This window comes from Sus scrofa, chromosome X (assembly GCF_000003025.6).
Source record: "Sus scrofa isolate TJ Tabasco breed Duroc chromosome X, Sscrofa11.1, whole genome shotgun sequence".
NCBI classification, from domain to species: domain Eukaryota; kingdom Metazoa; phylum Chordata; class Mammalia; order Artiodactyla; family Suidae; genus Sus; species Sus scrofa.
In genome coordinates this window covers 56,540,255-56,556,072 of record NC_010461.5, presented here as the reverse complement: position 1 = coordinate 56,556,072, position 15,818 = coordinate 56,540,255, and the positions used below count along the sequence as shown (strand labels likewise).

General features: G+C 39.3%; 1 protein-coding gene across 1 annotated transcript in view; it reads left to right on the top strand.

Annotated features, from left to right (window-relative positions):
• The window catches only part of TEX11 (testis expressed 11), a 381,172-nt gene extending 369,032 nt beyond the window's left edge, over positions 1-12,140 (top strand). Inside the window, exons 28-29 of the mRNA XM_003484125.4 lie at positions 10,027-10,191; positions 11,413-12,140. Coding sequence (XP_003484173.3) covers positions 10,027-10,191; positions 11,413-11,484 — 237 coding nt within the window. The 3' untranslated portion in view covers positions 11,485-12,140. The remainder of the gene's footprint in view (positions 1-10,026; positions 10,192-11,412) is intronic.

The window sequence follows — 15,818 nt, the reverse complement described above, 5'->3', positions numbered from 1 at the left end:
AATAATAATAATAACAGCACAGGAGCTCCCTCTGTGACACAGCAGGTTAAGGATCTGGTGTTGTCTCTGCAGTGGCATGGGCTCAATCCCGGGCCTTGCACAGTGGGTTGGGGATCCAGCATTGCCACAGCTGTGGCAAAGATCACAGCTGCAGCCTGGATTCAATTCCTGGCCCAGGAACTTCCATATGCCATGGGTGTAGCCATAAAAATAATAATGATAATAACAGTACAAAGAAGGCAAGTGCGAGCCTATTTTGGACTAAAGAATGACACTAGAGAATAAGTCATAGGAAGAAATGAAATAAAACAGAAATGGGAAATAAGAAAGTTAATATAACAAATTATAAATATACACTTTCATTCTTCTTTTAGTTTCTTTGAAACCCACAAAATTATATAAAGTAATTAAACTATTGTTGAATAGTCAAAACTTAGCACAAAGCTACAGTAATCAAGACTGTGGTTCTGACATAGGATATATACCTAGATCAATGGAATAGAATTAAGAGTCTGGAAACAAACCCTCGCCTTTGTGGTCAATTGGTTTTTGACAAGGCCGTAAAGACTACTTGATGTGAAAAAATAGCCTTTTTAACATGGTTCTAGGACAAGTGGGTAGCCACATGGAAAAGAATGAAGTTTGGACCCCTACCTCGCACTATATACCAAATTAACTCAAAATGGATCAAACACCTAAATGAAAGAGCTAAAATTATAAAACTATAATTATATATAAACTAAAATGATAAAATTTTTAGAAGCATGGGTTTAAATCTTTTGTAACCCTGGATTAGGCAAGGTTTCTTAGATATGGCATCAAGAGCACAAGCAGTAGAATAAAAATAGATATCAGCAAAATTAAAACTTTTCTGCAAAGGCCATCAGGAAGTGAAAAAGCCCACAGAATGGCAGTAAATGCTGGAAATCATATATCTGTTAAGGGACTTGTACTTAGAATATATAAAGAGCTCTTAGAACTCAATAATATAAAGACAACTGATTTTTTTAATAGGCAAAGGGTCTGAATAGAATTTCTCCGAAGATATTTTAATGGCCAGTAAATATATGGAAAGATTTTTGACTCATTAGTCATCAAAGATAGGCAAATCAAGACACAATGATCTACTACTTGACACCCACTAAGATGGCTATAATCAAAAAGATAATAATGAGTATTGGCAAGGATGTGGAGAAACTGGTGCCCTCATACATTGTGAAACTGTAAAATGGAGCAGCTGCTTTGTAAAACAGTCTGAGAGTTCCTTAGAAGATTAAACATGGAGTTACCATGTGACCCAGCAATTTTACTTCTAGGTATATACCCATAAGAAATGAAAACAAATGCTAAACAAAGACTTTTACACAAATGTTCATAGCAGTACTATTCATAATAGCCAAAAATGGGAGCAACCCAAATGTCTATTAGCTGATGAATGGATAAAAATATGTGGTATTTCAATGTAATGGAATACTAATTGGCCATAAAAAATGAAGTATTGACACATGGTACAACATGGATGAACCTTGAAAACAGTATGCTAAGTGAAAGATGCTGGTCATAGAGGATTGCATACTGTGTGACTGGGAATTTATCTGAAATGTCCAGCATAGGCCAATCTATAAAAGACAGAAGTTAGATTAGTGGTTGCCCAAGGATAAGGGAGGAGGTATTGGGAAAAATAGGGAGTGACTGCTAATGGGCATAAGGAATTCCTTTTAGGAGGATGAAAATACTAAAATTGTTTGTGGCAGTCATCAAGACAGTGTGGTACTGGTACCAAAACAGACATACAGACCAATGGAACAGAATAGAGAACCCAGAAATAAACCCTGACACCAACAGTCAATTAATCTTTGACAAAGGAGGCAAGAGCATAAAATGGGATAAAGAAAGTCTTTTCAGCAAGTATTGCTGGGAAACCTGGACAGCTGCATGTAAATCAATGAAACTAGAACACACCCTCACACCATGCACAAAAATAAACTCAAAATGGCTGAAAGACTTAAATATAAGACAAGACACCATCAAACCCCTGGAAGAGAACATAGGCAAAACACTCTCTGACATCAACATCATGAATATTTTCTCAGATCAGTCTCCCAAGGCAACAGAGATAAGAGCAAAAATAAACCCATGGGACCTAATCAAACTGACAAGTTTTGGAGTGCCAAAGGAAACCAAAAAGAAAACAAAAAGACAACTTCCAGAATGGGAGAAAATAGTTTCAAATGATGCAACTGACAAGAGCTTAATCTCTAGAATATACGAGCAACTATACAACTCTACAGCAAAAAAGCCAGCAACCCAATTGAAAAATGGGCAAAAGACCTGAACAGACATTTTTCCAAGGAAGATGGTCAACAAGCACATGAAAAAATGCTCAACATCCCTGATCATTAGAGAAATGCAAATCAAAACTACACAAGATACTACCTGACACCAGTCAGAATGGCCATCATTAATAAGTTCACAAATAACAAATGCTGGAGGGGGTGTGGAGAAAAGGGAACCCTCCCACACTGTTGGTGGGAATGTAAGCTGTTACAACCACTATGGAGAGCAGTATGGAGATACCTTAGAAATCTGTACATAGAATTACCGTATGACCCAGCAATCCCACTCTTGGGCATATATCCGGACAAAACTTTCCTTAAAAAAGACACATGCACCCACATGTTCATTGCAGCTCTATTCACAATAGCCAAGACATGGAAACAACCCAGATGTCCATCAACAGACGATTGGATTAGAAAGATGTGGTATATATACACAATGGAATACAACTCGGCCATAAGAAAGAACAAAATAATGCCATTTGCAGCAACATGGATGGAACTAGAGACTCTCATACTGAGTGAAGAAAGTCAGAAAGAGAAAGACAAATACCATATGACATCACATATCTGGAATCTAATATAAGGCACAAATGAACCTTTCCATAGAAAAGAAAATCATGGACTTGCAGAATAGACTTGTAGTTGCCAAGGGAGAGGGGGAGGGAGTGGGGTGGACTGGGAATCTGGGGTTAATAGATGCAAACTGTTGCCTTTGGAATGGATAAGCAATGAGATCCTGCTGTGTAGCACTGGGAACTATGTCTAGTCACTTATGATGGAGCATGATAATGTGCAAAAATAGAATGTGTACATGTATGTGTAACTGGGTCACCAAGCTGTACAGTAGAAAAAATCGTATTGTGGAAATAACTATTTAAAAATAATAATAATTTTTGGAGTTCTCATCATGGCGCAGTGGTTAACGAATCTGACTATGAATGATGAGGTTGCGGGTTTGATCCCTGGCCTTGCTCAGTGGGTTAAGGATCCGGCATTGCTGTGAGTTGTGGTGTAGGTCGCAGACGCGGCTCAGATCCCATGTTGCTGTGGCCGATTCGACCCCTAGCTCGGGAACCTCTATATGCCACGGTAGCGGCCCTAAAAATGGCAAAAAGACAAAAAATAAAAATAACAACAATTTTTTAAAAAAGAAGTAAAAGCCAGGAAAAAAAGAAGGCATTTTCATACCAAAAAAAAAAATTAAGTAAAATAAAATTGATTGTGGTAATGGTGGTAGAACTCTTTGAATATACTATAAAATCCATTGGGAGTTCCCATTGTGGCGCAGTGGTTAACGAATCCGACTAGGAACCATGAGGTTGCGGGTTCAATCCCTGGCCTTGCTCAGCGGGTTAACGATCTGGCGTTGTCATGAGCTGTGGTGTAGGTTGCAGACGCGGCTCAGATCCCGTGTTGCTGTGGCTCTGGTGTAAGCTGGCAGCTACAGCTCCGATTTGACCCCTAGCCTGGGAACCTCCATATGCCACGGGAGCGGCCCAAGAAATGGCAAAAAGACAAAAAAAAAAAATCCATTGAATTTTACACTTTAGGTATGTAAATTGGTATGTGAATTATATCTCAGTAAAGCTGATACACAATATTCACTTTAGGAACCCTGAGGAGAACCTAAAAAGACAGCATTTGGGAGTTCCCGTCGTGGCGCAGTGGTTAACGAATCCGACTAGGAACCATGAGGTTGCAGGTTCGGTCCCTGCCCTTGCTCAGTGGGTTAACGATCCGGCGTTGCCGTGAGCTGTGGTGTAGGTTGCAGACGCAGCTCGGATCCCGCGTTGCTGTGGCTCTGGCGTAGGCCAGTGGCTACAGCTCCGATTCAACCCCTGGCCTGGGAACCTCCATATGCCGCGGGAGCGGCCCAAGAAATAGCAACAACAACAACAACAACAAAAGACAAACGACAAAAAAAAAAAAAAAGACAGCATTTATGTTCTAAAACACCTGTAGTTTTGTTAGAGATACGTATGACTGCCATATTTATTAAGATGTTGAGGATAGAGAAAACTGTCCTCAAATATGAGCCTCAGAAAGTCATAAGAGCAAACACCTCTATTTGCTGCAATTCATTTGTATGTTACATAGCCAAGCCTATGTCACTTTGGGGTAAGTAGCTGCATGGGTGCATTTCTTCACTGAAGATTAATGGTTCTCCTCAGCAATGCTGGACATGAAGGTAGCTAATGCCAATGAAAATAAAACTCCTAGCAAAGAAAACTGTATCCAGTCTCTGGGGCTAGAACATGATGGAAGCTAATATCAGAAAAAGAATGGATCACTTTGCTATACAGCAGAAATTGACACAACAGTGTAAATCAACTATACTTCAATAAAATAAATTAATTAATTAAAATTTAAAAAACTCCTCCAGTGTTCCCTAACTCATTGAATGGCACTATCATTCTTCCATTTGCCCAAGCCAGACATCTAGGAGTCATCCTCAACTCTTCCCTCACTCTCATTTCTAATCTATCCCTAAGTCCTGTCAGTTCTACCTCCTATATATCACATATCCATTCATTCACTTCTTCCCATCTTGCACCATCAACCTAGTTGAGGTTATCATCTCCTGCAGGAACCTTTTAGCTGACCCCTTGCATTTTTTTGCTTTCTTCATTTCTCCATCCAGCAACTAGAGTGATCTTTTAAATTTTGAAATATGTGTGACCTTGTTTACTCTTCTCCAGTAGTTTCCCATTACTATTAAAGACTAAAATCCTGAATGTGGCCTACAAGGCTCTGCCTACCTGTCCATCCTCATCTTGAAACTCTTTCCATCACTCACTGCACTGCTAGCCACACTGTACTCCACAAAGCCACCAATTGCCACCTTGTAGACAAATTTTATGGCCTCTTTCTTCACCCTGGCTTTCATTTTTTTTCTAATTTTTTATTATAGTTGATTTACAATGTTCTGTCAATTTCTGCTGTATGGCAGAGTGACCCAGTTATATATTTGTATACATTCTTTTTTTCACATTATCCTCTATCATGTTCCATCACAAGTGATTGGATATAGTCCCTGCTACATACAGCAGGACCTCATTGCTTATCATTTCCAACATTATTGACCACTGCCTCCTTATTGAAATTCTCTTTTCTTTTGTCCTTTATTTTTTCTTCAGCCCTCTGTGTTGTCTTTTCCCTCTTACCCACCAACTATCAACATTTCTGATATTCTCTACTCTTTGCTTCTCTATATTCTATACTTTCTCCTTTAAGTGGATTGATATATTTCAACTATTACCTGAGTTCCAATGCATATCTGCAACAGCCTACATGACATCTCCAAAGTTACCCCAATCTCAACACAATTAAAATAGAACTTACCATTATCTTGATCCCTTATCCCTAGAAACATTTCCTTACAATGTCTTCTTTCAGTTGTATCAGCATTCTCTTAGCCACTCAAACTATGTCCTTTAGAGCCATTTTTAACTAACCTATCTTCCATTCCCCAAGTCAAATCAGTTTTCAAGTTCTGATTTTTCCTTTAGAATGTTTTTTTTTTCTTTTTTTTTTTGTCTGTTCTAGGGCCACACCCGCAGCATACGGAGGTTCCTAGGCTAAGGGTCTAATCAGAGCTGTAGCCACCAGCCTACGCCACAGCCAGAGCAACAGGGGATCCGGGCAGCGTCTGCGACCTACACCACAGCTCACAGCAACACTGGATCCTGAACCCACTGAGCGAGGCCAGGGACTGAACCCTCAACCTCATGGTTCCTAGTCGGATTCATTAACCACTGAGCCATGACGGGAACTCCCTAGAATGTTTCTTAGAATGACTCCATTTCCATTGTCACTCTTCTAGGCCTGACCCTCATCACTCATTCTTTGACCCTCACAACTCCATTTAAACAGGTGTCACTGTATGTGTTTTCTCACATTCAGGTCTATTCTAAATACCACTGCTATTTCAATCTTACTAAAACTCCAATTTCATCATATAACTTTCCTTCTCAAAAAGTTTCAGTGACTTCTCACTACCAGCAGAATAAATTCCAAAATCTGTGGCCTGCTATTCAAAATCCTTAACACTCCAGCCCAGTGTTTCACAAATTACATTCCACAAGATGTTAGCGAATAATCTACATACTCTGGATTAAACAAAGTTACATGGTTTCTTTACTGTAAAACTTCCTGAAACTTTTAATGAACTAATGTGCATTATAACTCTCCAAGAGGGTGTATATAGAATGTAGCATTTCCAAAATGTATTTGACTAAAGAACCCTATTTTTATACACCATCTGTTAACATTTTTCATGACACTGATGTTCTAAGGAAAAGCATCTAGGAAGTGCTACATTTCCAGTCCTATTTCCCACTAATTTCCCTGCATCAGTTGTCTGCTTGGGCCAGACAACTATGAGTCCCTCGAGACATGCTCAGTCTCAAGCACAATCTAAGTCTTTATTGATTCTGTTCTGCCCACATGGAATACCTTTCTCTTTCTCTCTATATAGTTTTACTTTGTATTGAGATACAATTCATTTATCATAAAATCCACAGTTTTAAAGTATAAATTCAGTTGTTTTTAATATGTATATACATATAATATATATACACACATACATACTAAAACATATATGTATATTTAACTAATATACTAATATTATATATACTATAGTATATATTAGTAGTATATACTAATACTATAGTATATATTAGTATATACTAATGCTATAGTATATATTAGTGGTATATACTAATACTATAGCATATATTAGTGGTATATACTAATACTATGGTATATGTATATACTATATATAGAATATACTGTAGTACATATAGTATATACCGCATAGTAATATATACTAAAACTATATATAAAAAAACTATATATATATATACACACACTAGTATATATATATTTTTTTCTTTTATACTAGTGTGTGAATATATATATATATAAATAACACATTTTTTTGTTTTTTAGGGCTGCACATGCAGCATGCAGAAGTTCCCAGGCTAGGGATGGAATCAGAGGTACAGCTGCTGGCCTACGCCACAGCCACAGCAACACTGGATCCAAGCCGCATCTGAAACCTACACCACAGCTCATGGCAATGCCAGCTCCTTAACCCACTGACTGAGACCAGGGATTTAACATGCATCCTCATGGATACTAGTCAGATTCTTATCCTGCTGAGCCACAATGGAACTCTCTTTTTTAGTATATTCATAGAATTCTACAACTATCACCAGTATCTAATTCTGGAACATTTTCATCATCCCAAAAAGAAACCCCATTACCATTAAGCAGTCACTCCTCATTCCCTCCCCTCTTCCCATAGCCCCTGGCAACCACCGATCTGCTCTCTGTCTCTATGGATTTGCTGGTTCTGGACATTTCATATAACCTCTCTATAGCTAGATATCCTGGTCATCCACCCTAAGACCATGTCTGTTTTTCAGTCATTTATTCAGTCATTCAGTTAAAATCACAACTCAATCACCTGTCAGACTATAAATGTGCAAAAATAGATGACATTCTTCCTTTAAGGAACTCCCAGTCCAGTGGAGGAGACAGATTGTAAGTGCTGTTGTGCTGTGAACAAAGTGCCATAGGAACAAAGTGGTACAGATAATAAATCATGGGGAGTCAGGAAAAGCCTGACTGAAGAGGTAGTATTTGACTGGATATTGATACATTCAGCAAATATCTATTGTGCGCACAGTGTTGGACTGTGAGGATACAAAGATGAACTAGAAAAATTCCCTGTACCTCCAGGAGCTCAGCCTAAAGGAGGAGAAAAATATATACAGCTTCACAAACAATGTGGTGTCAGTTGTATTAGAGACATGTAAGCCTTGCTGTGGAAACAGAGAGAAAGGAATAACCAACACTGCTTGTGAATTTGAAGAAAAAGTAGTTTATCAAGTGGACAAGCATTGGGTGGGTGGTGGCATTTCAAGCAGAGAGACTAAACCTCTGACTGTGCCAGCCTAATGTTTCTTTGACCGAGCTGGAACAGCTCATGCCTGTGTCACTCTAGCCCTTACTCAGTCACATTCCTGGTGTAGTCCTTTTTTTTTTTTTTTCTGTCTTTTTGCCATTTCTTGGGCCACTCCCGCAGCATATGGAGGTTCCCAGGCTAGGGGTCGAATCAGAGCTGTAGCCCCTGGCTTACACCACAGCTCACGGCAACGCCAGATCCTTAACCCACTGAGCAAGGCCAGGGATTGAACCTGCAACCTCATGGTTCCTAGTCGGATTTGTTAACCACTGAGCCACGATGGGAACTCCCTGGTGTAGTCCTCTTTATACATGTTTGCCTCGTTTCCCCAGAGGCATTATATGTCATTTAGAGTAAGAGCTTTGTCTTGGCCCTCTTAGCACCCTCATTCTCAGTGTTTTATGCATAGTAACTTTTGATAGATCCACATGTGAGAGAGGTACAGCTGAAACAAGGTCATTGACACTCTCAAGAAACTGCTGCCAGATCTTCTATCACATTTCCCCCTTCAAGGGCCTGAGACTTCCTCTGTAGATGAAGGGCTTTGACATGGAATGCGCACAGGAGTGCCCCCTTTGTAGTCCATCTCCTGTACAACAGCTGCAAAGGTAGCTCCTTAGGCTAATAATCCTTTTTGCTACTGCCAAATCTTGTGATCAGCCATGTTAAAAGGCAGAGAGACCATCTTAGAAATGTGCCCTTCTTGGAACAAAATAGCTAGGTAGGAGTTCCCATCATGGCTTAACGGAAATGAATCTGACTAGTTATCCATGAAGATAAGGGTTTGACCCCTGGCCTCACTCAGTGGGTTAAAGAACCAGTGTTGCCATGAGCTGTGGTATAGGTTGCAGATGTGGCTCAGATCCGGCTTTGCTGCGGCTGTGGTGTAGGCCAATGGCTACAGCTCCTATTTGACCTCTAGCCTGGGAACCTCCATATGCTGTGGGTATAGCTCTAAAAAGACCAAAAAAAAAAAAAGTAGCTAGGTAGATACTGTCAACACTAAAGATTAATATTTTTTAAATTACAGTCAGTTGACTTCAAGTAAAACAGATTACCCTTCATAATCAGTTTTTGCCTTCAAAGCAAAAACTAAGGTGTTCCTGAGAACAAATTCTGCCTCAAGATTGCAACATAGAAGTTCTGGTTTGGGTTTCCAGCCTGCTGATCAGCCCTACAGATTACAGACAAGATTACAACATCAAGTCTTACCTGAATTTATAGCCTGCTGGCCTACCCTACAGATTTCAAACTTGCCAGCCCCCACACTGTATTATCCAATTCCTTAAATATATATATGTATGTATATATATATATATATACATACATACATATATGCAAAAAATAAAGATTAATTTCTATTCCAAACACAGACTGAGTCAGATCAAGGAAATTAAGAGATTCAATAAAACTACTCCTTGACAACACTCTCTGAAAAATGGAGGTAGGTACTAGGGAGATAATTGACAGAGGACAGCCCAAAGACCAGGACTCGGTCCAAGAGGGCCTCATTGCTTTTTTGGTTTGTAGGTCACTTCATGAGGTCTTGCTATGAAGCATTCCACAAGTGACAGACCTTCAAGATGTTCTGTGGCTTCTTCCTTGGTGTCGGCAGAGCACCCATTGTTTAACAATAATGGGATGCAGCCCTGACAGAGTCAGTACTACAATGATTGTGACAGTAATAATTATAAATCCACTGTTCTTGGATTTCAGGAAGGCTACCCAGAACTTGAGATTCTCTGGCTGATGGTCAAGTCTTGGAATACTGGAATATTTATGTACCTCAGGAAAAAGTATGTATCTGCTGAAAAATGGTGTGGCCTGGCACTGCGTTTCCTTAATCAACTTGGCACCCTCAGGAGAAACTATGAAACTCAGGTAAGGAGGGAGAGGGCTAGGGGTGGATGGGATGATTCAGGGAGCAGAGAGGTTCCATCTGGCTCTCAGTAAGGATATAACCGTACCTTCCTTGACTAGGAAGGGATCTTGACCATTGTTCTTCTCAGTGGTTCTATAAAACTGCAAGGGTTAGGGGACTATAAACAGTGATTTCTTAGAGTAAAAACAAGGAAGGATACCAAACAAGGGTGAACTTACAGATGGAATCAAATTAAGAAGAATGACAAGAGTGAGCTCTGGACCAGTGTGTGTAGGGAAGGACCAGCCTCTATGTAAACAACAACTGTTTAAAAAGATATTTTCATATATTTACAATAGCTAACACATGGAAGCAACCTAAATGTCCATCAACAGAAGAATGGATAAAGAAGATGTGGTATGTATATACAATGGAATATTACTCAGCCATAAAAAAGAATGAAATAACGTCATTTGCAGCAACATGGATGGACCTAGAGGTTATCATACTAAGTGAAGTTATACAGTGAAAGATAAATATATGATATCACTTATGTGTAGAATCTTAAAAAAGGATATACATGAACTTACTTGCAGAACAGAAAGAGGCTCAGACTTTGGAAACAAATTTATGGTTACCAAAGGGGACAAGTTGGGAGGAGGAATAGACTGAGGGTTTGGGTTTGGCATATGCACACTGTGGTGTATGGAATGATTAGCCAACAGGGACCTACCGAATAGCACAGAGAACTCTACCCAGTATTCTGTGATGATTTATGTGGGAAAAATTTGAAGAATGGATCTGTGTACATGTATAATTGAATCACTTTGTTGTACAGCAGAAATTGTCACAACATTGTAAATCAACTCTACCTTAATAAAACTTTTAAAATTTTGTTTAAATTTTAAAAAAATAAATGAGATGCTTTTTGCAGGAACCATTCTGAGTAGCAGACTACTGGGCTCTTAGCTAACCAGGGGAGGCTCGATGGAGAAGAAGTCTTATCAAATAAGAGCGAAGTTTATGTTTTAAGTTCTTTCTCCCTTATAACAGCTACCTGTCTCTAGTAAACGGACCTAGTGTGATGGGATGCCTTTTCCCCAAGAGAGTATTTTCTCCCCATAGTGGCGCCTCAGGTCTCAGAAGGTAAAGGTTAGACTCTCATGCCATCCCATGGGTCTGGGAAGCTTTCACACATTTCCTTTCCTCTCAAGAAATCCTATTGCTATTCTCTTTCCCAGATGAATGTTCTGTACAGTGAGCTTGTGGAAGCAGTAAACAAAAACAAGGGCTCACTTTTTAATGAAGAGTGAGAACTGCTGGAACAAGGCATATAAAGCAGGCAAGCTGACAGCAACTTGAAGATGTGTGGTCCTGAGATGTTAAATATTTAAATTCTTTCCAAACTTGCTCTTAAGCTTTTGTTTCTGTTTTTCCTGGCTTGTTTTCATGTTGTTAAATGAAATTGTTTAAAATAAAACTTTTACTGCTGTGACTGGCTCATTTCTAGTGGACAAATTATTTTTCCAGTGTGCTAAGGAATATGTATATTGAAATAGCCCATGTGGAAGCAAGGTGATTCATGCCCCAGGTGAACAAAAGGGGATGTTCATCCTGGTCCAACACAGGTTGCATTTTATTCGAGAAGTGCTCCAATTCCCAATACCTGAAGACAACAGAAAACCCATAGACTCATCATCAGGAGGACCTTAGTGGTCTTTGGGTCTGGCATTAAGCAGATTCAAGAAATCTATGACATCCTTGAAACTTGGCTGTCCAATCTCTATCAGAACATATACTATGAAGGAGTTCCCTGGTGGTCTAGTGGTCTGGACTCAGTGCTTTCACTGCTACAGCCCATGTTCAATAGCTGGCCTGAGAACTGAGATCCCACATCAAGCCACTGCACACAATGGCCAAAAAAAATTTTAAGTAAGTTCTTATGCCATTTGCAGCAACATGGATGGAACTAGAGATTATACTAAATGAAGTAAGACAGAAAGACAAATACCATGATATCACTTATATGTGGAATCTAAAACATGGCACAAATGAAACTACAAAACAGAAACAGACTCATAGACATAGAGAACAGACTCGTGGTTGCCAAGAGGGAGTGGGGAGGGAGTGGGATGGAATGGGAGTTTGGGGTTAGTAGATGCAAACTATTACATTTAGAATGGATAAGCAATGAGGTCCTGCTGTATAGCACAGGGAACTGTGATGATCTCTAGTCACTTGTGATGGAACATGATGGAGGACAATGTGAGAAAAAGAATGTGTGTATGTATATATATATGACTGGGTCACTTTGCTGTACAGCAGAAATTGACAGAACATTGTAAAGCAACTATAATAAAAAAAATTTTTAGGAGTTCCCGTCGTGGTGCAGTGGTTAGCGAATCCAACTAGGAACCATGAGGTTGCGGGTTCGGTCCCTGCCCTTGCTCAGTGGGTTAACGATCCGGCGTTGCCGTGAGCTGTGGTGTAGGTTGCAGATGCGGCTCGGATCCCGCGTTGCTGTGGCTCTGGCGTAGGCCGGTGGCTACAGCTCCGATTCAACCCCTAGCCTGGGAACCTCCATATGCCGCGGGAGCGGCCCAAGAAATAGCAACAACAACAACAACAACAAAAATTAAAAAAAATAAAAATAAAAAAATTTTTTTTGAAAGAATGGATAAGCAATGGGGTCCTACTGTATAGCACAGGGAACTATATCCAATCTCCTGGGATAGATCATGATGGATGATAATGTATGAAAATCATTATCATATGATTTGACTGAGTCCTTTGCTGTACAGCAGAAATCAGCACAACATTCTAAATGAACTATACATTAATAAAAAATTTTTAAATAATAGTAGAAAGAAAAAAGGGAGTTCTCTGGTGACCTAGTGGTTAAGGATTTGGCATTATCACTGCTGTGGCTCAGGTTCGATCCCTGGCCCAGGAATTTCTATATGCTGTGGGCATGGCCAAAAAAAAGAACATATCCTATGACAGGGAACTCCCGAGACAACGCAATCCACATTTTCTGGCTAATTGGTAAAATAGCCTTCCTTATACTGAACAAAAATTTGTCTCCCTATAACAAGTCTGCTTCCTCTGTCCCCCATCCTCCTTTGTTATCTTCCAGTTAAACAGCTTCAGGCACCCTCAACTGTTCCTTGTATGATGTAGTCACCTCTCTTTCCCAGAGCCAAATCCCTTTTCCATTGAAGTCTGACCCACACAGAGTTCATCAGCCTCTTTCTGGCTAGACTTGCGCTAGTGTACTGTAAGATTACACTAGCTTTTGGAGTTCCTGTTGTGGTGCAGTGGAAATGAATGCGACTAGGAACCATGAGGCTGTGGGTTCGATCCCTGGCCTTGCTCAATGGGTTAAAGATCCGGCATTGCCATGAGCTGTAGTGTAGTTTGCAAACGCGGGCTCAGATCCCTCTTTGCTGTGGCTGTGGCATAGGTCGGCAGCTGTAGCTCCGATTAGACCCCTAGCCTGGGAACCTCCATATGCCACAGGTGCGGCCCTAAAAAGCAAAAAAAAAAAAAAAAAAAAAAGACACGGGCTTTTTTTCCCCTAGTTGATTTGTATTAACATTAACTTTTAATTTTGAAATAGTTTCATACTTACAGAAAAGGTACAAGTAAGCACAAAGAATTGCCATACACCCTTTACCCAGATTCCCCATCTGTTAAAATTTTACCACATTGCATTATCATTCTGTGTTTCTTTCTGAACCATTTGAGATTAATTTGCTGACTTCTTGCTGCATTACCCTTTAGTGCCACATTATGTATTTCCTAAAAACAAAGCTACTATTCTCATAAATGGCCACAGTATACCCATAAAAATTAGAAAAGTAACAATGATAACATTTGAATTCAGATCCCATTCAAATCTCACTGATTGTCCCAATAAAGTCCTTCATAAATTCAGAATCCTAAGCTGCATTTAGATGTCATGTCTGTCATCTGAAAATCAGTTTCTCAGTCTTTCCTGATCTTTTATGACCTTGACATTTCTGAAGGGTACAGGCTAATTTCTTTGTAACATGAACCTCAACTTCAGTGTGTCCAGTGTTTCCTAATAATTAGATTTAATTTAGGCATTTTTTGGTAGGCACACCACAAAAGTGATGTCTTCTCGGTGCATCATACCAACAGACATGCAATGTCAGTTTTTCCCGTGGAAGATTAAAATCAAGATGATATCTATGATATTAGTAATTCATAAGTAATTATGAACTATTTTGTAGAAGATACTTTGAGACCAAATATCCTGTTCCTCATTAAACTCTCACTCACTAGTTTTAGCTTTCATCGATTCTTTCCTGAATGCATTTTTACTGTGATAGTTGCTAAATGTTGATTTTTAAACTATCATTCTCTCTTCATTTATTAGATGACATTTGTTAGGTAAAACATTTTCTCCTCCCCTACTTATTCATATTTTAAAAGTATGTTTTTAGTACAGACTACTGGATTTCTATCTTATTCAATAAGTTATTATCCATTATTATCACTATTTTGCTGCTCAAAGCTGGCTCCTATATCATTCCTTGAACACTTACTTTGTGACACAGTAAAATGGTCCAGGCTCATCTTGTACTTTCCCTGCCTTGCACTAGAACCAGTAATTTCTCCAAGGAGCCCTTTTTCCTTTTAATGGAGAATGGTAGTTAGTACCCAAGATGTGGGTGTTAGGTGTACTCATTATCACTGGGGTGCCATTGTTTCGAGATCCTTATAGTGGACAGAGTTAGATAATAAATGTGTAGATGTGTATATACCCATATGCCCATTTTCAATCCAACATCAGATGGTTTATTTATTTATTTTTAGCTTTTCAGGGCCATTTGGCAGCATATGGAGGTTCCCAGGCTAGGGGTTAAATTGAAGGGGCAGCTACTAGCCTATGCCACAGCCACAGCAATGCCAGATCTGAGCCGCATGTGCGACCTACACCACAGCTCACAACAACGCCAGATCCTTAACCCAAGGAGTGAGGTCAGGGATGGAACCCGTGTCCATAAATACTAGTGGGGTTCATTACTGCTGAACCACAACAGAAACACCCATTAGGTAAAGCATTTTATAAACCCTTTGTGATCACTAGTTCTCTTCCATGTCTCATGAAATGTGTTTTGGTTTTTTTTTTTAAACCATAATGTGTTCTAGAAACTTCCTGGATTAAGGTGAAATCTACTTGTCTGTAGTTTATGAAACCTATTATCCTACCTTTAAAAAGGAGCATATGGTGCTTGCTTTAGCAACACATATACTAAAATTGGAACAATACAAAGAAGACTAGTACAGCCCCTGCACAAGGATGATACACAAATTCTTGAAGTGTTCTGTATTTTTACATATATGTGTGTGTGTGTATATATATATATAGATATATAGATATATAGATATATATCTGCATCACTTTGCCCTTACAGCAGAAATTGGCACAACATTGTCTACTATACTTAAAATATATATATATATATATAAAATCAAATAATAAAATAAAAAGGTAGCATCTTTGTTATTCCCCATGGCTCACCAAAGGTTTCAAATACCAGTGCAGTGATTTCGTCAACAGGTTCTCACAACAGCCTCAGATACAATTTGTCTGGGGCAGGAGACTCAAAATCATTTA